A 25,786-nucleotide genomic window follows, 5' to 3' on the forward strand; every position below is an offset into this window, starting at 1 on the left:
TCCAGTGGATGAGGAACTGCTTAGAGGAGTTTGGGATTATTATGTGCCTATAGCAAACATGTACATAGAGAGTGAGCTCTGGAAGACAGTGCTTATGCTGCCAGAATGCTGCTTGTTTCAGGGAGCCCATCTACAGCAGGCACAGATGAGACCCTCCTGAGACTAAACTAAGCGTAGGTGGTGGTGAGGTGCCTCACGTCCCTGGATAGCTCTGGGAAATGTCCCAGGGAGGCAGGTCTGCAGAGAAACAGACTAACCTGGTCCTCAGAAGAGCAGGAGCATGAGGGATAAGTCAGACCTCCCTAACAGTTAGCATTTCCCTCAGGCTTTAGGTAACACAATATGCCTATAGGATTTTTTTTTAATTGTTGTTTTAACACTTCTGATTCCTATATCCCTATGGCAATTGGAGAAAAATATTTTGCTTTGAAGAGGCTGTTCAGTCACTACATTTTCATACTGATCACAGGCCCCCAAAGGGAAGTCTCTGGCAGGTACCAAACACTGTTGGTAAAGGGGGATGCTGTAACCCCATGATCCAGTCTAAAAATGGGGTGAATCACAGGATTCTACCCAGAGAAGAGCTGGTGCTGGGCCAGGGATTTAAGGAATTGAAGACAGCTGAGGAAAGAGCAAGTGATTCTGAAACAAGTGTTCACACAATCTTGGGGCTTTTCCTCATAAGACCAACTGAAGAGAGCACAAATCAGGGAGGGAGTGGTTTCAGCCTACATGGTAGTTACAATATTCAGTAGTTCTCTAATATGCAGAAATGGACAAGCCCTTCAATTAGACCTAAATATTATTTAAAGTGCAACTTTCAGAACTTTCCTGTTGACCTCTGTTTAAGTTCCCAATTTAGTAACTGTGTACAGACTGAACGACAGTTCAGTCAAAACACTTTCCACTACCATGAAAAATCATTTGTTTGCCTGCTGAGGTAAGGGCTGAAGATTCTGAGTTTTCCCACCACGTTTCTGATCGCCATCAGCACATAAAACTGAACCAGGAAACAGGAGCCAAAAGTCTCCCCCCGCCCCAATCCTTGCTGTGCTCTGGAACAGTGATGCCATCAATGTGCCCAGGACAAGTTGAACTAAGGAGCCGATGGACAAAAAATGGCTTTTCATAGCTCTCCCCCAGTATTTACACTGCATCAGCCCTACCCAGATCTTACCTCCTTACAGGGGATGGTAGATTCCAGCTCAGACCTGGAAGAAAGAGTTAGATGCTTAGCGGCAAAAACAGTACCAGCTCAGACCTGTCTGCGAGCAATAATACATTTTATGCCAGGATAACCATTGAAGAAATCCTCCAACCGTGAAATTCAATGCATTTATTTATGCACAAGAACGCCACTCCAAGCAGACACTGCTTTTAAAATAAGCCACCACAGAAATCTTCCCTTTCCCAAACTCGAAGAATGAACCAGCTAAGAGCACAAATGAAGGAGTTACTCAGCGCTCTGGAGTAGAGGGTCTCAACCTTTTCCTTGCTGAGGCCTCCCTCAATATGCTATAAAAACACCAGGGCCCAGCGGGGGGGGACACAACTCAGGGTTCCGCGCTGGGGTGCGACCCTTGGGCATAGGCATAGTTTTACTTCTATTTGGGGAGAGGGGGCAAGAGCTGGCAGGGCTTGAGACAACTCCACACAGTGGGGTCCAGGGAGGGAGCATCACCTCCACCCCCGACTCACTCAAGAGGCCACCCAGGCTGTGGGGGGACGCAACCAAAATATATAACTCAAAGGGGGAGACTCAGTTTAAAAAGTCTGAAAACCGCTCAGGGTGCAGGGAGGGGTTAGCTAGGGGCTGGGTGCAGGGAGGGGGTAGCTAGGGGCTGTGTGAAGTGAGGGGGTAGCTCAGGGCGCAAGCAGGGGGTAGCTAGGGGCTGTGTATGGGGGGAGGAGACTGGGGCTCCCAGAGCTGCTCCCAACTTCGGGAAGGGGGGTGCTGGGGCTCCCGAATTTTGCCCCTGCTGCTCCAGGCTTGTGCGGGAGGAGAGCTTTGCCGGCTTCAGCCCCACGCCGCTCCCGGCTTCAGCGCTGGGGCTCAGGGCACTGGGTTTCAGCTGTGGGGCTCCACGGCCCCCCTGAAAGGGCTTATGGGCCCTCGGTTGAGAACCACTGCTCTGGAGCATCAGATATTTCTTCCTCTAGAGCAGGGATAATCAATTATTTTTGTCAAGGTCCAAATTCCTTGGTCAAAGTATAGTCAAGGTCCAGATTCCAGAGAAAATACAAAAACAATAATGATAATAGTAATAAATAAATAATAATAATAATAAGTGATAAAAGGTGCTCTGATGCAGAGGATTGATCTGACTGGCCTGAATCTGAAGAGGCCCCTATCCTTCTTAGGACCCTAAAATCCACAGAACCCAAATGCAATTGGGGGATTCTTTGTTGGGGCACCTTTCTTGCCACCCACGCTCTTGTAACTGAGAGCTGCTTTTCTCAGCCACAGTCAGACTTCAGGACCTTAGCTGGCAGAATCCATTTTATTAGTTCCTTATGGAGCACCTTTGCTCGAGAATGAACCCTTTTAGCCTGGGATTCTTCATCAGGCTTCAGCTCTAACACAGACTTAGAGATCACCCTCCCTGTGTCCAGAGGCTCCCTTTCAGAACAGGATCTCCCAGAACCTCTTGGAGGAGCAGGCTCTGGAGCAGAGTGTTATAGTTCTTTTGGGCCCTTTTTGAAAAGGCTTTTACAAACATCACAGCCTTTAGCCAAATGCCTTTCTCCAATGCCTAAACAGCACTTTCCAAGACCATCTGAAACCGAGGAACATTGTGAGGCAAGAGGAACAATCTTGTCAACCCTAATTTCTTGCATGGGTTTGCAACCTTGGCCAAAACTGAAGGCTACAAAATGCAATGAAATAGTAAGAAATCCACTATACTAAAATTTAGATTTAATATCAGGTAGTTTAACTATTTACACTAGACTCTAGAAGCTCAAATTTGAGAGAAAAGCCTGGTTCTGTAGTTGCTCTGGCTAGTAAGGAACAGGAAGACCACTTGAGCAGCTCCTCCAGATGTGGCCTGGAGAGCTGGATGGGCCTCAAGAATATTTGGGGAATGGAGAAACCTTGCATGAGTAGCCTTACCTGACTTTGATGTTTTTTTCTTCATCTGTAAGGCTCTCCACAGAGCTGTGACCTGAGGGGAAAAAAGAGCATGAAAAACAAAATGTAAATAAACAAGTCCCAGAAAAGACTATTCCTGTCAATCAAGCTCAGAACCTGGGACCTGCACATCTATCAGGCTAGGGTATTTTGAGAAGGTTCTTGCTACAAGTTATCATATTTTAATAAATGCAAGCAGCCACTGGATTCCACAAATTGCTTTACAAATGGGGTGAACTAATTTTGGAACTACAAGAAGACTGCCTTCCTTTATTGCCCCAGAAATGGATAAGCTCCCCATATCACTCAGATTTAAAGAGCAGTCTCTCCTCAATCAAGACAACAGCCTAACTTATATATAGGTCTATGAGTAAACTACTGAACAAAAGCTTTTGCCTGCCCCAGCAACTGATGTATTTATTTTTGTTGTCATTGTGAAGCACTAATGAACATTCAATACTTGCTGACAGTTATGAATCAGATTCCCATAGTGCAGTTCTCTCTCTAGAATGGTACAAGCAAAGTACATGAACATAGATTGGCTCAGCAAAGCAAGATCTAGCTGCTGCCAACCCCTCCATGAGTATTTACTCAACTCCATTGAGTATTTACATCAAACAAAGTGTTTAGATTTGGATATTCACTGTGGAAGGCCCTGTCCATCCTACATGCATTTTTAAGCCATTTTACAGATGCATTAAGAGCAAAAACCCCTGCAAGAGGCTTACTCACGGTTTACTCTACTGAAGGCCAAATTGTCAGCAATGGATTCCAATTGACGACAACTGTTTAAGTCAAGGTGGGCAAGCTACAGCTCACGGGCCAAACCTGGCTCACCAGCCATTTTAATCCGGCCCTCAAGCTCCCACTGGGGAGCGGGGTCTGGGGCTTGCCCCACTCCAGTCAGGGAGCATGATTGGGGACCGCTCCACGTGGCTCCCGGAAGCAGCGGCATGGGCTCCCTCCGGTTCCTACACTTAGCGACAGCCAGGGGGCTCTGCTCTGAATGCCGCTCCCGCAGCTCCCATTGGCCAGGAACTGCGGTCAATGAGAGCTGCAGGGGCTGTGCCTGCGGATGGGGCAGTGTACAGAACCACATGGCTACACCTCCGTGTAGGAGCCGGAGAAGGGACAATGCTGCTGCTTCCAGGAGCTGCTTGAGGTAAGCGCCGCCCGCAGCCTACACCCCTGAGCCTCTCATCATGCCCCAACCCTGATTCCCCCAGCCCTCCAAACCCCTTGATCCCAGCCCAGAGCAACCTCCTGCACCCCAAACCTCTCATCCCCAGCCCCACCCCAGAGCCTGCACCCCAACCCCCTGCTTCAGCCCCAATCCCCCTCCTGCCCTCCAAACAGCTTGGTCCCAGTCCGGAGCCCTCCTACATCCCAAACTCCTCATCCCCAGCCTCACCCCCAGAGCCCACCCCACCCCCCAGCCTGAAGTCCCCTCCCGCACCCTGAACTCCTCATTTCTGGCCCCAACCCAGAGCCTGCACCCCCAACCAGAGCCCACACCCCCTTCCTGCACTCCAACCCCAATTTTGTGAGCATTCATGACTTACTATACAATTTCTATTCCCAGATGTGGCCCTTGGGCCAAAAAGTTTGCCCACCCCTGGTTTAAGTGCTAACATAAACTGTACAAAACTGTTTTCAATAGTGACCCACGGAGATCCATGCTGAGAATATTGTCAGCACCGCTTCCATCTCCTTGTCTACAGAGTGCTTTGGGCAGAGTCTGTGCTGCAGAAATTTATACAGAATTCCCCAGTTTCTGCTGAGCCATTGTCAGGACCCATGAGAACCACAGTGTGGACAAGGCCACAGCCTCTAGCATGATTCTAAAGAAATGGTTTAATTGAAACAATTTAGCAGTTGTGTTAATGGTGCATATTAAACTGTGAAAGCTCTTCTGTTTATGCTACAGATCTATCTTCAAGAGTCATGGAAGTCCTCAGCTAAAAAACATAGATCAGTGGCCCCCAAACTGAGGGCCATCAGCAGTGACCCCTGTGCGGAGGACGCCATTTTGCTTTGCACAGTGTGTCCTCGCACGTATGTTACATGCGAGGTCATGATACACAAGGGACACCATTTTGCACTACAAAACTGAATCCACTATGCTCTCTGGGATCCCCAGAGGAAGTACTTCATCAAAATAGGGCTGTGATGGCAAAAAGTTTGGGAACCCCCTGAGGTAGAACAATAGAACTGAAAAAAAATGTTAGCATAGCAGCCTTCTCTCTTAGGGTTGGGTATTTGATCAGTTGAAAAATAATTGGTTAATGGACCAGTGTAATACTGTCAAATAATGTCAAAATATTCATATTTTAAAGTACTAATTTATTAGAACAGTAACTAAAGAGTAAGGACTTTAGTCTCCAACAAGCGTATAGCCTTGGATACTTAAGCCTAATTACAAAAAACAAGTTACTTAACTGAGTTGTTTTAACTAATAATGCAAAACACAATGAAATGCACTGTAATGCGATCAAAAAGGGTCACCACCCATTCTTGCTGGAATATTTGGCGATATTTGATCATGGTCAAATAACAGGCAGTAAACTGACCAGCCTGCCAAGTCTGGTCTTCCTATTTTCCACAATTAGTCTCATCACACAGCTTATCTCCAAACCTTCTTTAGATGCAAGGGAAAGACTGTGGTGTTTACACTTCAGGAGTCTCCTACTCATTCTCCTGGTGTTTGTTTACTTTTTGCATTTCACTCCGCTCCATAACAGAGCCAGAAAGTGAAACTCATGCATAAAACAATGTTTGCTTCCCAGCAAGGCAAAATGGGGATCTTTAAAATCCAATTATTCCCCCACAAACAAACATCAGTTCCCATTGCAAGTTATTAAAATTATATATATTTTCATGAGAACATTTCTAGTCATACTAGGTCTTGAAAACCCCCGCCCCTCCTTGCCCTCCCAGAAAACGGGGGCTCCAAAACCACCGGCCAGTTTCTGTTTAAAATAGCTACTTTGTTTCCAGGGGAAAGGCACAGGTCTTGAGGAGAGCCCACACCACCCCGTCAAGCTACAGGCAGCAGCAGTTTAAAAAGGGGAAATCATGTCCACTGGCTTTTTCTGCAACTTTACAACGGCAAGAGACTCCAGAGGAACAGATACCAGGACTACAGCTTAATAAATCACACTCTTACCATCTATACCAGCGGTGGGGCAATAATTTTCGCCAGGGGGCCACTCCACGAATTTTGGCAAGTCATCACGGGCCTCACATTTCTACTATATTAATGGAGGAGTGTGGGGTCTGGGAGGGAATTTGGGTGCAGGAGGGAGCTCTGGGCTGGTGCAGAGTGTTGGGGTGCAGGAGAGGGTGAGGGCTCTGGGAGGGAGTTTGCTGCAGGAGGGGGCTCTGGGGCAGAGGATTAGGGTACAGGAGAGGGTGAGGGGTGTGGGCTCTGGGAGGGAGTTTGCTGCAGGAGGGGGCTCTGGGGCAGAGGATTAGGGTACAGGAGAGGGTGAGGGGTGTGGGCTCTGGGAGGGAGTTTGCTGCAGGAGGGGGTTCTGGGGCAAGGGAATGGGGTGCAGGAAGGGGTGTGAGGTGTAGACCAAGGGTTCTCAAACTGGGGGATCAGGACCCCTCAGGGGGTCATGAGGTTATTACATGGGGGGTTGTGAGCTGCCAGCCTCTATCCCAAACCCCACTTTGCCTCCAGCATTTATAATGGTGTTAAATATATAAAAATGTGTTTTTAGTTTATAAGGGGGGGGGGGGTCGCACTCAGAGGCTTGCTATGTGAAAGGGGTCATCAGTACAAAAGTTTGAAAACTACTGGTGTAGACTCTGGACGGGAGGTGCTTACCACAGGCAGCACCTGGCCGGTGGCACAGCAGGGCTCAGGCAGGCTGCCTGCCTGCCATAGCCCCACGCCACTCATAAGAACAGCCGTACTGGGTCAGACCAAAGGTCCATCTAGCCCAGTATCTGTCTACCAACAGTGGCCAATGCCAGGTGCCCCAGAGGGAGTGAACCTAACAGGCAATGATCAAGTGATCTCTCTCCTGCCATCCATCTCCATCCTCTGACAAACAGAGGCTAGGGACACCATTCTTACCTATCCTGGCTAATAGCCATTTATGGACTTAACCACCATGAATTTATCCAGTTCTCTTTTAAACGCTGTTATAGTCCTAGCCTTCACAACCTCCTCAGGTAAGGAGTTCCACAAGTTGACTGTGCACTGCATGAAGAACTTCCTTTTATTTGTTGTAAACTTGCTGCCTATTAATTTAATTTGGTGACCCCTAGTTCTTGTATTATGGGAATAAGTAAATAACTTTTCCTTATCCACTTTCTCCACATCACTCATGATTTTATATACCTCTATCATATCCCCCCTTAGTCTCTTCTTTTCCAAGCTGAAGAGTCCTAGCCTCTTTAATCTTTCCTCATATGGGACCCTCTCCAAACCCCTAATCATTTTAGTTGCCCTTTTCTGAACCTTTTCTAGTGCCAGTATATCCTTTTTGAGGTGAGGAGACCACATCTGTACACAGTATTCGAGATGTAGGCGTACCATGGATTTATATAAGGGCAATAATATATTCTCAGTCTTATTCTCTATCCCCTTTTTAATGATTCCTAACATCCAGTTTGCTTTTTTGACCGCCTCTGCACACTGCGTGGACATCTTCAGAGAACTATCCACGATGACGCCAAGATCTTTTTCCTGACTCGTTGTAGCTAAATTAGCCCCCATCATGTTGTATGTATAGTTGGGGTTATTTTTTCCAGTGTGCATTACTTTACATTTATCCACATTAAATTTCGTTTGCCATTTTGTTGCCCAATCACTTAATTTTGTGAGATCTTTTTGAAGTTCTTCACAGTCTGCTTTGGTCTTAACTATCTTGAGCAGTTTAGTATCATCTGCAAACTTTGCCACCTCACTGTTTACCCCTTTCTCCAGATCATTTATGAATAAATTGAATAGGATTGGTCCGAGGACTGACCCTTGGGGAACACCACTAGTTACCCCTCTCCATTCTGAGAATTTACCTTTAATTCCTATCCTTTATTCCCTGTCTTTTAACCAGTTCTCAATCCATGAAAGGACCTTCCCTTTTATCCCATGACAGCTTAATTTACGTAAGAGCCTTTGGTGAGGGACCTTGTCAAAGGCTTTCTGGAAATCTAAGTACACTATGTCCACTGGAACCCCTTGTCCACATGTTTGTTGACCCCTTCAAAGAACTCTAATAGATTAGTAAGACACGATTTCCCTTTACAGAAACCATGTTGACTATTGCTCAACAGTTTATGCTTTTCTATGTATCTGACAATTTTATTCTTAACTATTGTTTCGACTAATTTGCCCGGTACCGACATTAGACTTGCCAGTCTGTAATTGCCGGGATCACCTCTAGAGCCCTTTTTAAATATTGGTGTTACATTAGCTAACTTCCAGTCATTGGGTACCGAAGCCGATTTAAAGGACAGGTTACAAACCTTAGTTAATAGTTCTGCAACTTCACATTTGAGTTCTTTCAGAACTCTTGGGTGAATGCCATCTGGTCCCGGTGACTTGTTAATGTTGAGTTTATCAATTAATTCCAAAACCTCCTCTAGTGACACTTCAATCTGTGACAGTTCCTCAGATTTGTCACCTACAAAAGCCAGCTCAGGTTTGGGAATCTCCCTAACATCCTCAGCCGTGAAGACTGAAGCAAAGAATCCATTTAGTTTCTCCACAATGACTTTATCGTCTTTAAGCGCTCCTTTTATATCTCGATCGTCAAGGGACCTCACTGGTTGTTTAGCTGGCTTCCTGCTTCTGATGTACTTAAAAAACATTTTGTTATTACCTTTGGAGTTTTTGGCTAGCCATTCTTCAGACTCCTCTTTGGCTTTTCTTATTACACTCTTGCACTTAATTTGGCAGTGTTTGTGCTCCTTTCTATTTGCCTCACTAGGATTTGACTTCCACTTTTTAAAGGAAGTCTTTCTATCTCTCAGGGCTTCTTTTACATGGTTGTTAAGCCATGGTGGCTCTTTTAGTTTTTTACTGTGTTTCTTAATTTGTAATGTAATAATTGGAGATATACCAATCTCCTAGAACTGGAAGGGACCTTGAAAAGTCATCAAGTCCAGGCCCCTGCCTTCACTAGCAGGACCAAGTACTGATTTTTGCCCCAGATCCTTAAGTGGCCCCCTCAAGGATTGAACTCACAACCCTGGGTTTAGCAGGCCAATGCTCAAACCACTGAGCTATCCCTATATTTGGGGTATACACTGAAATTGGGCCTCTATTATGGAAGCAGCTGCGGCCAGCTGCTGCTGGCATGTCTCTGCGTGCCCCTTGGAATGAGGGGAGAAGTGGGTCTCCGTGCGCTGCCCGCGCCCGCAAGCACTGGTCCCGCAGCTTCCGTTGGCCAGTTTCCAGCCAATGGGAGCTGTGAGGACAGGGCGGGGGGCAACACACGGAGCCACCGCCCTCCCGCCAGCAGCATCCGGCCACTTCTAGGAGTGGCTTGGGGCCATAGCAGGCAGGCAGCCTGCCTGAGCGCCCCGTTGCACTGTGGGACTTTTAGCAGCCCAGACTCAGAGACTGTGAAGGGGCAGAGGAGGTCAGACAAATATTAGTCATGGTGGGCTGGACTGAAATGTTAGATGGACCGGATTCGGCCCGTGGGCCATATTTTACTCACCCCTGATCTTCACGGATACTGACTATTTAAGTGACCAGTTACTGGCTAGAAGTGCTGGCTTTTGTGAAGTTAACACTGCACTATAGGTGTCACATTCAGATGAGTCTCTCTAGAACTGGAGCTTATTTTTAGCAAGCCAGTTTAAACACATTGACATTAACTGAAATGTATCTAGCCCAAGGATACCTGCTGTATCCAACACTGAAGAAGTAACTCTATACTATAGCATTCCAATGCTGAAGAAAAACAGGCAGAGTGCCTGGGAATGGAGCAAAGCAAAATTGCCTTGTAAACCTGAGAAACTTACGGATCACGCAGTTAGAGGCTAAAGATGATTGACGAGCTGCAATTCTCTTGGACCTCGCCCTGCTGACAGACTTCCGGATCATGCTTTCCCTTTTGCTGGCCAGAGAGTACTTCTCCGCCAATGAGGTCCGGCAGCTTATGGAGGTTCTGCACATCAGACTTCGACGAACAGAGTGACGGCTTGATTTGGAGCCTGTAGGGGTCCCCGTACCATCCTTTAAATCCTGGGAAAGTTCCTTTACTGACCCTTGGTTACCCTCTGGTCCCTGAGCAGAGACATCCATCTCCTCAGTGGCAGGCTCCCTATTTACAGTGGCTTTGCTAGTGACTGTATTTGCTATTTTTAATTTAGATGCACTCCGGCCTTCTCTTGCCCCCTTTGGCTTAGTAGTTTCAGGAATCAACAGCACAGAGGCTGCAGACATAGGCTGCAGTTCTACCATCCCAGCTTTCTTGGGAGAGTCATCATCTGAACTCAGGACAATGACTTTGGAGACCATAGCACCTATCTTGGGCAGACTGCTCTTCAGATGCAACTCAGCACTATTGCGATCATTGACACTGATATCTACTAAGGGGACCCTGCCTTCCACTGGCCGGACAGCTGACTTCTCAGGGAGTGCCATAGAGTGCATATCAGAAACCACAGCCCGTGATCTTGTCACCCTTCGAGGCGGGGAGGCCTCTTCCATCACAGCCCTGATTATTTCCAGGTCCTCTTTGCTTCGCAGTCTTCTGGAACATCGTTTAGCAGATGCTCGCTTAATACTCCTCCTTGATAACCTAATAACAGAAACAGTGAAGCAAACTGGAGCCACATAAAAGCACACATTTCATTTACATTTGCAGGCTAGAGCTGGAGATGACAGTTTTCTTTTTATCAAAAAGCACCTTTCTGTGGATGATTCCATTATTCTTTACTCCCTAGGCATTTATGGAAAAGTTGCTGTTGCTGTGTACACACCCATGTGTTAGTGATGATGTGTGGTTTGGGGCACTTACAAGACAAAATTGAGATGCTATAGAGAAAAGCAGCAAATTAACAGAAAGAGGTGGTGTCTGTACCGCTATATGTACCCCTTTTACAAGACTATCATAAAAGTTGTACAAAGTATACCTTGAGGTATCATTTGAAAACTCATGATTTGCTGATCATTACTGTCCTGTTGCACACATTTCAACAACACTACATGTAAAATTATGAGATTTTGCTGTATGATGGTTACTAAAATAGGCTGTATGTCTGGGTAACACCCACAAGCCAATTTCTCAGACACAAAGATACCATGCCAGCAAGATGTTAAAGAGCCATTACCTACTTAAATAAAAACGACCATATGGGTCAGACCAAAGGTCCATCTCGCCCAGTATCCTGTCTCCCTACAATGCTTCAGAGGGAATGAACAGAACAGGTATCAAGTGATCCATCCCCTGTTGCCCATTCCCAGCTTCTGGCAAACCAAAGACTAGGGACACCATCATGAATAGTCATTGATGAACCTATCCTTCATACTTAATTGGACATTCACCAGCCTGCAGGGGAGGGGCCACAAGTATGTACAATTCACTGAAGGATAGTTGGCAGCTCACATACCCAATGGAACTGCCTGACCCCATGACCCAGCAAAGACTCTTCTAGTACAAAGGGTTGGAGTATAAAAAGGCAGGGGGAGGGGGAAGGCCTCCTCTCCTCTCCTCTCCACCTTCCATCTCTCTGCTGATAACATCAATGAATATCTGAAGAACACTGAACTAAGGGGACTGGTCCCAGGCTGAAAGAAAATCCAGCCTGTGAACTGCAAACTATGAAAAGACAGTTACCTCTTCCGTAACTGGTGTTCAAGATGCGTTGCTCATGTCCATTCCATATATGGGGTGTGTGCTCACCACATGCACCGGCGCTGGAAGTTTTTCCCTCAGTGGTATCTGTAGGGGACTAGTTCTGGTACCCCTTGGAGTGGCACGTGTATCCCACAGTATAAGGGGCACCATTGGCTCCCTCCACCCTCAGGTTGCTCCCAGCTAGCCTGGCCTTTCTCGCTCGTTAATGGCTGCAACTACCGGGGAGCTTGGGGCCAGATGGGTGTATAAATATTCATGACCCTTCACCAGCACATAGTATTTTCACTCTGCCCTTCTTGAAATGGGGGGGGGGGCAGGGATGAGGGGGTCTGCCACAAGGAGTGAATAATTTTAGATTCCCCCTCATGTAAGGATAGCGCCACCCTAGCCGGTGCCGTAAAGCAGAGGATGTCGAACAAGGAGTCCTATGTTTCCTCCAGCTCCTCAGCACGGATACACAAGTTAAAGGCAATGCGTTTCAATAGTTCCTGATGTGCCTTAGCATCATCTTGTGGAACTGGGGGGAGGGGAGGCAGGGGTAATCGCTTCATCGGGGACGAGAAGGATGAGGTCGGTCGGTACCATGGACTCCGCCACCTCTGGTGGTGGTCCTAGCGGCCATTACTCGGGGTCCAGGTGGACCTGAGTGGTTCCCCCTCCTGGGATGACTGTCTCTGGATGGGGGCAAGACAGAGTAGCCAATGGTTTGTCTGAGGCCCCTGTCACCAATCTGGGCACTTGTAATGGGGAGCGGTGCCGCACAGATGGGGACTTGTGGAATGGTCCCAAGGCAGATTTGCCTGCAGGGCCTCAGGTGTTGTGGGCCTCAGGCAACTGGATGTCTCTTCAACACTGTCCGGTGATGCAGGCATGGTCAGGGAGGGCTAGCCCACTATCTCTGAGCTGGGACCCCACCCGCAGGAGGAGGATCGGAGCCATCCGCCTTGGGTCTTGGCTTACTTCCCAGCCTCTCCTTGCCCTTGCGATACGTAGGAGATCTTCCTCTCCTGGTCTTCTGTCACTTGGCAGGTGCCGGGGAGGGAGATCGGCACCGGTCCGTCAACGGTGCTGGTGGGGGGCACACTCCACCCCACCAGTGCTGGGAGCAGAGTCAGACCTTAGCTGCTCTGGTGCCAGAGTTAGCGCAGACTCCATTGGAAGCGCTCTGAGACGGATGTCTCGCTCCTTCTTTGTCCAAGGTTTGAAGGCCTTACAAATTCGACACTTGTCGGTTATGTGGGACTCACTCAGGCACCTCAGATAAGTGCTGTGCAGGTCACTGATGGGCATAGGTTTTCTGCAGGAATTACAGGGTTTGTAGCCTGGGAACCGGGGCATGCCCCAACCCCCGTCTGAGTCCCGTTCGGCACTAACTTTTTATCTATCATTAAGGGTTTTCTAAAACTAATCGCAACTATTTACAACTTTTTTTGTTTTAAAGAACAGTTTGCTAACTACTGAGCAAGCAAGAAAGCTAGCCTAAGTAAAAGCAGTAAAGAGTCCTGTGGCACCTTATAGACTAACAGAAATTTTAGACCATGAGCTTTCATGGGTGAATACCCACTTCATCAGATGCATGACGAAGTAGCAGATGTTCCAGCACCGTCACTGGCAAGAAGAAGGAACTGAGGGTGGAGGGAGCCAGCGGTGCCCCTTATACTATGCCATGTGTGCGCCACTCCAGGGGGCGCCGGAGCCAGTCCCCTACAGATACCACTGAGAGAAAAAACTTCTGGCACCACCAGTGCATGTGGCAAGCGCACACAACTAATATGGAATGGACATGAGCAAGCACTCCGAGAACTGAGAATTGCCTGGAGCATCTGGTGTAGTAAGAATGATGTTTGTTTCCAATCTTATTTAGCTTGGTAAAGTTTAGGAATTAGCTTGTGGTTGTATCTATTTCTTTTGTAACCAATTCTGACTTTTGTGCCTTACCACTTAAAATCTGTTTCTCTAGTTAATAAACATGTCTATTGTTTTATCTAAACCTGTGTGTTTGGAAAATTCCACTTGGGGTATCAAGGCTTGTGCATATCATTTTCTATTAATAAATGACAGACTTAATATGAGCTTGTATTGTCCAGGAGAGTGCTTGGCAGTGCAAGATGCATATTTTTGGGGCAAAGTCTGGGACTGGAGAGTTTCCTGGTGTTGCTCTGCAGTGTAATTCATGAGTTGCTGGCTATAGCACTCATGCAGTGTAACTGGGAGTAATTTACATGCTGGAGACTGTGTGAGAGCAGACCAGGAGTGGTTGCTCTCACAGCAAAGCAGTGTAAAGGCACCCCAGGTTGGAGAACTGAGGGGACACAGCTTTTCAGCAAGTCAAATGTAGGCTGCACCATCGGGAAAATGGATATTCATGGCATGTCTCCAACTCTGTCCTGAGGTAGTCACAACTGATTCTAGGTGGGTAGAGAGCAATGTAAGTAAGGGAATTAATGAAGCAAGATCCTGTTTTCACACAAGTTCTCATGCAGTAGTTAAGACCGGTTGCTTGGCATGGATTCTGAGATTTTTGTAATTTAAAAAGTCACAGAATCTTAGATGCCCTTTGCGCAACTTCTTGAGCAGTCTAACCAGCACTGCTATGTTACAGAATACTAGCAGTGCATGTATAGTTTGTTTAGGGCTGCTATAGTTAGAGAATATTAATAAGTGTGCATGCAGAACATTGTCTGTGCAGTTCAGTATTGTACTTTAAAGCAGCGTTTCTCAAATGTGGCCACCAGGGGTTTTTGCTGTGGCCACAACAGTTTCCTGGCCAGAGATGAAGGAGGGGGCAAAGCAGCAGCCCCTCTCTGCAGCACCAAGGGGCTTGGGGGAGGTCTTCAGTCCCATTCCCCTGTCCCATCTTCAGCTGCGGGTCTCTAGGGCTGGGCTTCACACACACACACACACACGCTCCGGGGGTGGGCTTCAGCTCCACTGCCCCAGCTTCAGCCATGGGACTCCGGGAGCAGGCTTCACCCTCCCTCCCGTCACCCCCATCTTCAGCTGCAGGACTCTGGGGATGGGCTTCACCCCCTCCCCCACTTCTGTGGCTTCAACCTTAGGGCTCTGGCAGTGGCTCTGGGATTCAGCCCCTCCCTCCCCACTCTAGCCATGGGGCTCCTGCTCTGGGCTTCAGGATGGCTGGCCTTACTGGATATCATGGCCAAGAGGAAAGGAGCAGGGTGAGTTGGGGTGTAAGGCTGCAGAAGGGAGCTCATGGCAATGGTGGGCAGGGGAAGCAGCAGGACCTGCGGAGGGTCAGGGGGGAGAGGGAGATAGGGAGTTGGCTGACAAAGGCAGCAGGGACAAATTTTTTTTAATGCACAATCTCTAATATTCCAAATCTTTAACACCTGCAGATACCGCCTTTCTCACCTTTTCCTGATTGGGTCTTTGTTCTGATCCTGAACACTAGAAAGTTGCCTCTTTGGACGATTTTTCTGTGACGGTGTTTTTGGCATCAGCTCTGGCTCATCGCTGCAGCTGCTGTTTTAACAACAAGGTGGCAAGGAAGAGAAATCAACATCACCAGGGCAAGAAGATACTTGCACCTGGGCACATCCCTCAGGGTAGGTCTCCAGCTGGCGAACAGACAAAGGGGATGGCCACAAAGTCTTGCCTCTACCAGGTGAGGAGCAGGGCCCATGCCCAACAGGATACTACAGGTCAGGCAACAGGCTTGGCTCCAGCCAGTCACAGAGCCAGCCACTGGGCACCAGCTATGTAGCTGAGTCCGTTAGGGAAGTTCTCTGTCTGTCTCTATGGGGCTAGGGGGGTGGTCTCTATATGTCCGATCCCTGTGGGGGAGAGGAGGGTCTCTGCATTTGTATATCTGCCTCTATCTGCGGGTGTGGGGATCCTCTCTCGGCGTCAGTCGGTCTGTGGGGTCTCTGCACACGTTCGTCGGTCTCTATTTGGGGAGAGGAGGGGCTGGCGGGGTGCAGGGACAGGCTGGGCAGCAGGGGAAAGCGGACAGCACTGCCAGGGTTCACCACCCCGGGGCGCTCCCTTGCCCCTGGCCAGCCCCGGACCAAACTCCTCCTTCCGTGGCACGGCCAGCCCCGCCCGGCCAATCCTCCCACCAGCCCATCCATTCCCCCCACCCCCGAATTGGTGATGGATCAACACCCCCCCCGCCGCCCCCCCCGGCACACTCCTACCCCCGGTTCCGGATCAACCCGCCCCGGCGCCGGACCAGATCCCCCCTCCCCCAGCCGGCTCCTACCTGCCGAACATCTTGGCGGCCTCCTCGCGGATCTCCCGCAGCCAGACCATGTCGATGGCGTCCACCTGCCGCAGGAACTCGGCCAGTTTGCGGTTACAGACCGCGGGTAGGTGCGCGGGGCCCGACGCCGCCTCCATGGCTCCGTCCGTCCGTCCGCAGCCGGCGCTCTCCCAGGGCAGGCCCGTGGCAGAAACCCTCCTTGTCCTGGGGTGCGGCGCGCTGCTACCCGCCTCAATTTTCAAATCTAACTGTCAGACGACACGCGTGTCGTCACACCCCTCCTGCCCAATCACATAGCGTCCCACGAGGTACGCCGCCCGCATCATAGAGACCAAAACAGGCCTTTCTAGCCACTAGAGTCTATGATGCGGAGCCTCTGGGAGGAGCTCGCTGATCAGTAGCGGGGGGCGGGATCCTAGGAGTATCGCCCCCTCCCGGCCGTGACGGACAGAGGCGGAAGCCAATGAATATGGCGCTCCGGCAGGGCGCTTTGCGATTGGTGCGATCTCGGATGACCTCGATGGGCGTGGCGCGTGCCGGTTAGTGAAAGGCTCTCTTGACGCGTCCGGAGGCTCGGGTGGTGCCTGATGCCTCACGGATGCCGCTCTAGCCGTCCTCTCAGTGGTGTGGAGGTCTTTGTGGGGGAATGCACGAGCTGCTGCCCGGGCTGGGGGACGGTTACTACCTGCGGGGGAGGGGAGCTGCTTGCAGGGGGCGCTGTTCCCCTGCCTGTGCGCGCGCTGTGCTGCGGGGGCTCTGCACCCGCCCCCCAGTGACTGAGGCGGTTGGTGGGGCGGGAGGTCTGGGTCCTTTTCTTTCTGAGCTGGAACTGCTGGGTCCTGCCCCGCACGTGAGGGCTGGGGAGCCCTGAGAGCCTGGGCCTAGCCCAGCCCCAGGGCCTGGCAGGGGGGTGGGCGCCCTGTGCCTCCAGTGTGGGCTGAGGCAATGTCTCGTTGCCCCCTTGTGGGGAGTAGCTGGGGGTAAGTGTGGGTGGCTGTCATGGGTGGCAAGTTTGTAGAAATTTTGGTGGTGCCCAGAACCTCCCCCCCCCCCCAAACTCTGCCCCCACCTGCCTAAGGCTCTGGGTGGGGTTTCGGGGGGAGGTATGGAGTGCAGGTCCTGGGCTGGGGATTAGGGTGCAGGAGGAGTGCAGGCTTTGGGATGGAGTTTCGGTGCAGGCTCTGGGCTGGGGGTGTAGGAGGGGTGAGAGGTGCAGGCTCTGGGAGGGAGTTTGGGTGTTGGGTGCAGGCTCTGGGCTGGGGCAGGGGGTGGGTGTGCAAGAGGGGGTGTTGGGTGCAGGCTCTGGGGTGGGGGTGTAGGAAGGGGGAGGTGGTGCACGCTCTGGGAGGGAGTTTGGGGATAGGAGGGAGTGCAGGGTGAGGGCTGAGGATGAGGGATTAATGATGCAGGAGGGGGCTCAGGGCTAGGGCAGAGGGTTGGGGTGTGGGATGAGGGCTGTGGGGCTCATGCTGCGGGGGGGGCTCAGGGCTGAGGATTAGGGTGTGGGGGGATGAGGGCTCTGGCTGAGGATTAGGGTGCGGGGGGATGAGGGCTCTGGCTGGGGATTAGGGTGCGGGGGGATGAGGGCACTGGCTGGGGATGAGGGTTTGGGGCGTTGGGGAGGCTCAGGGCGAGGGCGGAAGCACAGGGTAAGGTTAGCCTGCCTTGCCATTAGTGGTGGGCAGGCACTAGGACCCTGGGGCAGCAGACAGCAGTTCTGCCGGAAGCCAATCTCTGGCAGTGGAAGCAGGCAGGGGAGAGACCCGCGCTGCCCCCGCGGCACAGTGGGGGCAGGACACGCGGCGGGGGCTGGGACCTGCTCCAGGCAGGGACGCGGCGGGGGAGACCCGCGGGGGCCGGGGCCCGATCCAGGTGGGGCCGGGGGAGAGACCCAGCTCCAAATATTGCTGGAGCAGGGCCCCCAGCCCTGAATATTCCTGGAGCCCGGGCACCACAAATGTATATACCGGTAACCTGCCGCCCATGGTGGCTGTGACATCCCAGGTGAATGGTGCTGCAGGCAGGTGCTAATGAACACCCACTTCCTCCTCCCCCCCCATGTGTTTCAGGCAGAGCCATGGCAGAGGGTCCCACTCACCTGCTGGAGGTTTGCAGTCAGAGACTGTCTGAATTCTTGTGCAATGTCGAGCACAAGCACTTGGCATGGCTGCGGGAAATTGAGGAGGAGGCCATGAAGATGTTTGATAGGTAGGATCATCTGGGTGGCAGAAGGGCTCGTTCACAGGCTGTTCTGTCTCTCTCAGCTGTCAGTACTATGGATCCTTCTGATGTGTGCGACAGTGCGTCTCATGAGTCTTGAGCCCATCTGTGCAAATGCGCCCCTGTGAAAAGCAGCCTTTGCTTGACGTTTTCCTCCTACTGATTTATAGGATTAGCCAGTGGGAACTTTTAACCATCGCAATGGAGAGTTCTTAGGGACTGGTTTATAATGCCAGTCTCAGTGAGATTTAAAACTAAAGGCCACTGGGGAGCCTGGCTTTTCCAGATGCTACTATAGTAAGCAGAGGCAAAAAGAAATGTTAGTGATTTATCTTTTCTGTTTGCTGGGCAGTTTGTTTTAGCCTGGAGTGTTCAGTGTCTGTGGTCTTGCTAGAATGTCCCTAAGCTGCTGATCAGAAAGACTTCATAGAATCATAGAAGATTAGGGTTGGAAGAGACCTCAGGAGGTCATCTAGTCCAACCCCCTGCTCAAAGCAGGACCAACACCAACTGAATCATCTCTGCCAGGGCTTTGTAAAGCCAGGCCTTAAAAACCTCTAAGGATGGAGATTCCACCACCTCTCTAGGTATCTTGGCCTTATGGCATCACTTGGCCTTGTCCCCACTGTAATGAACAACATGCTGCTGCTAAGGGTTGAACAGCATGGTGTTCAGGCAAGGAAATAAAGTCCTTCTCTTGTGTTCTGTTTTTTGAACAGCAACTTAAGTGCTGAACCTGAGCTGATGCCCAAAACAGCATCACAGAAGAAATATCGTAGGAAGAAGCGCTCCTTATCTGTTAAGGATGAGAACAATGAACTGACCAGAAAAAGGTAGGTGGTTGCCTTGGATCTCCTGTGCCAACAGACTACAGAACCAAACAAGCCAGAGGCAAAAGTAAACTACCATTTCAAAACAAAACACCTGTATCAATAACTAAACACATGTGCTAACTTAAAAATTATTAGTCTGCTTACTGAGACACTACCAGGTCAGAGTTAGTTCAAAATCTCGGTTTTGTATAAACTTGTGGTTTGCAGTAACGTAAGACAAATAGAAATCTTCCTAAGTCTTTTTATCCTAATGAATTATTTTTTTAAAATACGTTATTTCAGCCGTTTGCAATCTAATCCTTTGTGCTAATGCATGATAACTTGAAAGTGAAATTTTTAGAAACTATAAATTAAAAATGAAACTGACTTTTCTATTTTAATTGCCCAATGTGAGAGAAATGCAAGAAATATTCAAAGGGCATGGATTTAAATTTAAAGTGGATTTTTAGGATCCACTTTTATAAGCTAAGTGTCTAACATAGCTGATCATGTTTGGCTTTTTAAATATCATTTTTAATTAGGGTGTGATTCCAAAAAAAAAAATAATAGGAAGAAGGGTTTTATGCACCTGTCCTTCAAGGTGAAAAATAGTTCCTAAGAAGAAAACTGTGGAGAAAGCTAACGTCTCTTCGCTCCTAAATATTGTTAAACCTAGGGTACACTACCAACTTAACTGTCAATTTCTATTAGTCTTCTTTACCCTAAGGCTTTCTCAGTTTTTTACTTTGTGTATTTGACAGCCTTTGTGTATAGTCGGTTTCACTATTATCCTTGTACAATTTGTCAGTTTCTGCTGTTGATTGCTCTGTGGAGGGGAAAAAAACCCACACACAACAGAGGGAAGAAACTCTTGAAAATAGGAAAAGAGAGTCAGGAAGTTTTAGTATCTCAAATATTTGTCAAACCCTCTTTCTCTCTTTATGGCCCAGCAACCATTTTCAACTTGCTTTCTGATGCAAAAACTAAATTTGAGAGTTGTAAGTAGGATGTTTGCTGTCTCCTTGCTCCTGCCTTGCTGTGCCCTCTAAAGTCTCTTATTGACTCTATTCTCTATCACTCCTTAGGCCTGGAACCTCTCCTATACCTTGTCTGCAAAGTACCCATCATTTCCGTTCAGCTCTATCCTTCCAATCCACTTCTATAAAGCTCACAAAGTTTAATTAATCTAGGATAGGTGTGCTGTCTGATACCTGATGTTTGAGGGGTACGTGTTTTTAATGATCTGTATATAATAGGAAAAAACTGCCTACTCCTCACAAGCTGTCTGCACTGTATGCAGCTGAACGTCTGCACTGTATGCAGCTGAACTGCTGCAAGCATAGGATACCTTGTGCTCAGTATTGTTTCAGTAACCACAGTTAAACCCATGGGGGAAGGAAGGGAGGAGAGATTTGAACTAAAAATGAGGCTGAAACTAGGTGGTTAAGAATGGACATGTTTTCCTCCCTCCCCAGAGCCTAGAGCAGGGAGGAATTGTAAATGTCCAGATAGAAACTAGCTGCTTAATTACATTGTTAGCCCCCTCCCACCCTCCAAAAAAGTGGTGTCTTAAAGAAATTCACATCTTCCTATGCTTAGTCACCTAGGCCAAGATTTTCAAATCTGACATGATTTTTTTTTTTGGTGCACATGTTGAGATTCCTTAAAGGGTTCTCTTTCTCAGAAGTGCTGTAAACCCTCTATCTAACAAGTGACAAATTGGGCATTCCAGAAACACTCACTTAAGGAAATCTCAAGGTACATGAGGAAGTTACCCCTGAACTCTGAGTCTTTCCATTTAGAAAAAGATCTGATTCCATGATGCTAGGGATTTTTTTTCTCTCAAGTTACACAAGGACACTTCAGTGTAGAATCAAGATCTCATTTAAGAAGTTCACTTGATCTCACTGCTTGCTCTGTACATTGAGTCAGTTGTGATTAATTTAAGCCATGATGCTGGAGACACTTCCTAATCTGACAGACCTCATTCTTCAGGAAAAGCTTTTTTGATGATTCAGGTAAAAAAATCTTTAGGCAACTTCATCCTATTTGTACTTATTCCTCTCCCATACACAACATTGCCACTTCAGATACTGCTACATCATTTTATGTTCCCCTTTCCTGTCCAAGCTCTACACATTTAATTCTTTGGAGTCTATCCACTTTGCTCCTTTCTAGCAAGCTGCCCCATATTTCATGGTATCCCCAACTGGGACTCCTGTGTATCAAGATACTATCTGCATGGTAGTATTCCTAGTAAAGAGTGAGAGAATGATCCAGGAAAAGATAATGAGGTTTTAAATGGAATGATAGTTTCTATTACTGGAGGTTTTTGGTATACAATGTCTTTCTAAACACTTTGATAGTAATAATATCTAGCTCTTATCATAAGTAGATCTTAAAGTGCTTTATAAAGGTGATAAGTATCATTATACCCATTTTACAGATAAGGAGTGGGAACTGAGCCAAAGGAAGGCCTTGCCAGTGTTGCCCAGCAGGCAGAGCAGGGAATAGAACCCAGATCTGAGTCCTGGTCCAGTGTTTGTTTTATTAACTTAATCTCATTAAAGATAGTTGTACCTGGACAATAAGCATAGTTGCATGTAAAAGAGTCATGTTTGCAGTCAGTGATGTCAGTTTTGGGTTCTGAAATGGCCAGAGAGAAAAATCCTGCCTCATTTGACTGTCTTTGTTTTAAGGTTATCGAGAAAGAGAAGCAGCCTCAAGCCAGCATCCTCTAAGCAAGTTTCCCAAAGGCTTCGAAGCAAAGAGGGACTGGAAAAACCCAGTGATGTTCAAAAGGGAGTCAAGGTTGAAGCCAAGTGTTCTCCTCCATCGGAGGCAGTGGCTAAGACACCAACTATCTTGTTAGTAGAAGGGCGGGTTCCCTTGACGGAAATCAGTGTTGACAACCACAGTGGTGCTGACTTGTATTTGAAGAGGAATAGGCCTGAAATAATAGACCAAGCCTTGGAGATCATCTCCCTGAGTATTGATGACCAAACTCCCAAGAAGCCTAAAGTTACTGAACTTCAACCTATGTCTGCAGCCTTGGCACTGGTGATCCCTGACACTCCTGAGGCAAAGGAGACAGGAGAAGACCGGGATGCTGCCAACTTTAGAATAGCAAATACATCCACGCCAAAAGCTGCTGTAAATGGGGAGCCCGGAGCTGAGAGTGATGTTTCTGCTCAAGGGCCAGAAAAGGAACTTTTCCAGGACTTAAAGGACAGCACAGGGACCTCAACAGGGTCCAAATCGAGCCATCTGTCTGCACGCAGAAGCCAGAGGGGTAAGTCCCATAAGCACCGCAGGACCTCGCTAGCAGAGAAGTATTCTCTGGCCAGCAAAAGAGAGCGCATGATCCGGAAATCTATCAGCAGGGCTATCTCTAAAAAGAAGGCAGCTCGGGAGTCCTCTTCAGCCTCCAGCCACGTGAGCTGTAAGTATGTGAAGTCTGAAAACCAGTTCAATGTGTCCTTTTATTCAAAGCCTTTCTGCTCTGTCTGTCCATCAGTGTGCTGTTTGACTTAGAGGGGCTCGGAGCCACCTGTAATGCTGCTTGTGGAGGGGTGGTACAACTGAAATTTTTAAATCTCACCTTACAGTGTCTTAAAGCTTCATGACACAACAGTTCTCTTGTGTCTCCAGTCCAGCTCAAACTCCTGCACAGTCTCTGGGCTCTGAAAGTGTCTGCTGATATTCAGTTCCTTAAACTCTCTTGCTTGTAGAAGCAAAGTGGCTTCCAGCTGGGTCAGTTAAGTGCTAAAGCACATGGATTTTAGGCAAACAAAATTTAAATGCCACATGGCATGCTGTCGTCATACAGTAATAGTAAAAATTGTAACTTTAAAAAAAAGGAAACCTAACCTATGCTTGAAACACCATGGAAATCCAATTGAAGTCAAAGTCATGTGTAAATTGATGGGCAAGAGAAACACCAGTCCTGGAACTTCAGATAGTAGTTGCTGAGTCCTAACCTACTCAAGTTACTTGTTAATGCTGCAGAATATTGAATCTGCCCCTAAACAATAAGTACACAGTTACCAAAAATACAAAACACGCTTACTTTCATCCCTAATGAGGATTTAAACCCCTTTTTCTAACTGAAATACTCCACAGCTTCAACTATGGAATTACTAGTGACCTCTCCATAATACAGACTTGAGTTCATCTTTCTGTATTTCCAGAGTTACTCCAGCTGATGTGGAAGGAAGCTTGGGAGGTACTAAAATGGTTTTTGGGCTATTATGGTGCTTAAGTTCATTGCACTATGTAGCAATTTCTAGCTGTAGAAAGTCAAGCGAGGGTGCTTTGAGATCATATGGAAATCTATGGGTGGGAATGCAATGTGTCCCTTGGAGAGAGGAGTTGTATTGCACAGGAATAGCTGCTTATAAGATGCATCCGATTAAGACCACCAAGCTAGCTAGTGTCTTGCTTATCCTTTTCCTTCTAGGCCACAGCTCCCTGGAAGTATTTATGGATGAAGATGCAAGCAGCAATGTCAGGTGAGGCTGCTCTGTCAAATAGGCAGAAGCTATGGAAAATCTTGCAGAAAACTCTACAGGTCGTTCCTATGCCCAGTCACTAAATTAATACTTTGTGCTGTAACCTTCACCTGTGATTGGGGTTGGTAGTTAAACTCCTCATGCTACGTAGTTGTGGCCCTTCCTCAGACCCTGACCATCTTGCAAGCCTCTCCGACAGCAAGGCTGGTATTATCTCTGTTCTTCCTCTCAGATATCTGTACTGAGCTACCTGAAAAGGCTGATGTGGTGTTTTCAGCTTGTGCAGAATATGACAGTGCACTGCAAGATATTGGCCAGCTTGACTAAGAAACTGTTTCCTTAGGCTCTGTCTGTGAATATTTCCGGTTTGCTGTGTCCCATGTATCTTACTAACTTCCTGAACCCTGTGAACTAATGTCCCTTTCCACACTCATCACCAGATTGGAGAGGTGTGCAGTTTGTGGTCTCCAAGGCTTGCAGGGTAGAGCAGGTTCACCTGTCTGTGCCCCAGGACTGTGGCATATTCTACCTATTGACCTGAGCAATGCTAAGACCTTCTACAAGGGGCATAAACCCCCATCTGGCCTGTTCAAACAGGGTTGTCTGTGGGTCTCGTGCTGAAGTAAATGCACTCTCTGCCTGACGATTGTAGAGTTAGACTTCAGTGCATGAGTCTTGACTCCAGCATGTGTGAACAGTTCCTCCATTGATCAGAATGAATATCTTGTCCCCACTACACTTAGATATAATTAATATACTGAAGTAGACTGTCAGATTGTGTTCTTGGTCACCTGTAACATGCTCTTCCAAGGTGCCTAGAAGCCTCTGACAGAAGCACCACAAGAATAAAACCCATAATTTCCTTACTTCCTCTGTGGGAGCAGATAACTTGTCAAAACACCTCTCTCTCCCTTCAGGCCTGAACTGGAACCTAATGCTGAATGTGACAAGGTAAGGCCGAAGTTGGGCTTTCCTAAGACAAATGTAGTAAGTTAACTGTACTGCTTCTTAGCTGCTAGTCCCTGAGTCTAGATCTCTCTGCTGAACTGATAGAATCACTGTCACTGAAACTGGAGAATGTGTCTGGGGGATTGTTCTGTCTCAGCTGTCTGAGAAATCAAAATTTCTAAGGAAGTAAAGACCCCTCAACTTGGTTCTTGGTATATTATGGTACTAGACTGAGACTTCAGAGACCTGGTTTCAAATACAAGACTTCCTGTATTATCTTGGGTGAGTCACTTAGGGACAGATTTTTAATGATATTTGTATTTAAAAATCTGGCCCTTACCCTCAATGTCTTGGTTTCCAATCTTCTGCTTTTATGTTGTATCCCTTTTATTCACCCTTCTGTGTCTGTTTACAATGTCAGCTTCTTAAGGCACAGATTCTTACTGCTCTACTGTTTTGTACAGTGCCTAACACAACTGGGCCCCAGTCTCCATTGGACTCTCTAGGCACTATCATAAAACATGAGTAAAATTAAAGATTTGTATCAGAACATTTTATAATTTCAGTTCCCAAGTCAGCATCATTTTACAACTTGCTTCCATTGAGCTTTGACGAACCTGTCTGAAGACCTGTGCACCCAGATTGTGTAGGCTTCTGGTTGAATCGCTCGCTTTCCTCACTTCTCACACATGTCTATGCAAGAGCTATGTGGATTGGGAGTTACAGTGCAGTGCTTGGTTTGTAAGGAGAGGTGCTAATGCCTATGGAGTTTGTGCCTTTTCTAATCCTTCTGGTGCAGGGAGGTGGCTGCCCCCCCAGTAGCTGGGAATCGCTTGCAGCCTCAATCTAGGGCTGTTTAAAAGTGACACTTAAAGGTGCTTGACCAAGATTTTCAAAAGTGACTAGTGATCTTGGATGCCTCAGTTTGTGGGTGTCCAACTAGAAACATTTGAAGGGATCTCCCCACCACCACCACCACCACCACCCCTTGAAATTGCTGAGACTCTGAAAATCAGACCTCTCTAGGAAGTTTGGGTGCCCAGCCTGAGACAACTTAGTCAGTCTAGAAAAATCTTGACCTTAAAGTCCCAGTGGAGGAAGGACAAATCTGACTCTTT

At 48.0% G+C, this 25,786-nt stretch overlaps 2 protein-coding genes across 6 annotated transcripts in view; one reads left to right on the forward strand and one right to left on the reverse strand.

Moving 5' to 3' along the window:
- The window catches only part of LOC123368709 (inner centromere protein), a 30,840-nt gene extending 14,305 nt beyond the window's left edge, over positions 1 to 16,535 (reverse strand). For both annotated transcript variants that reach the window (XM_045013755.1, XM_045013754.1), the window contains exons 1-5: positions 16,178 to 16,535; positions 15,328 to 15,438; positions 10,115 to 10,896; positions 3,113 to 3,164; positions 1,178 to 1,211 (exon numbers count right to left, since the gene is read on the reverse strand). In XM_045013755.1, the coding sequence (XP_044869690.1) occupies positions 1,178 to 1,211; positions 3,113 to 3,164; positions 10,115 to 10,896; positions 15,328 to 15,438; positions 16,178 to 16,314 (1,116 nt within the window). In that variant the 5' untranslated portion in view covers positions 16,315 to 16,535. The remainder of the gene's footprint in view (positions 1 to 1,177; positions 1,212 to 3,112; positions 3,165 to 10,114; positions 10,897 to 15,327; positions 15,439 to 16,177) is intronic.
- Positions 16,536 to 16,716: 181 nt separating this feature from the next.
- LOC123368710 (inner centromere protein-like) overlaps positions 16,717 to 25,786 on the forward strand; it is a 29,814-nt gene continuing 20,744 nt past the window's right edge. Inside the window, exons 1-6 of one of the 4 annotated variants that reach the window (XM_045013757.1) lie at positions 16,717 to 16,801; positions 18,247 to 18,385; positions 19,117 to 19,230; positions 21,909 to 22,651; positions 23,669 to 23,720; positions 24,638 to 24,671. In XM_045013757.1, the coding sequence (XP_044869692.1) occupies positions 16,765 to 16,801; positions 18,247 to 18,385; positions 19,117 to 19,230; positions 21,909 to 22,651; positions 23,669 to 23,720; positions 24,638 to 24,671 (1,119 nt within the window). In that variant the 5' untranslated portion in view covers positions 16,717 to 16,764. Of the gene's footprint in view, positions 16,810 to 17,030; positions 17,158 to 18,170; positions 18,386 to 19,116; positions 19,231 to 21,908; positions 22,652 to 23,668; positions 23,721 to 24,637; positions 24,672 to 25,786 lie in introns of those variants that run through there. The other 3 variants (XM_045013758.1, XM_045013759.1, XM_045013756.1) reach the window with 3 other exon arrangements.

The sequence above is a fragment of the Mauremys mutica genome, chromosome 4, assembly GCF_020497125.1.
Source record: "Mauremys mutica isolate MM-2020 ecotype Southern chromosome 4, ASM2049712v1, whole genome shotgun sequence".
NCBI classification, from domain to species: Eukaryota; Metazoa; Chordata; order Testudines; family Geoemydidae; genus Mauremys; species Mauremys mutica.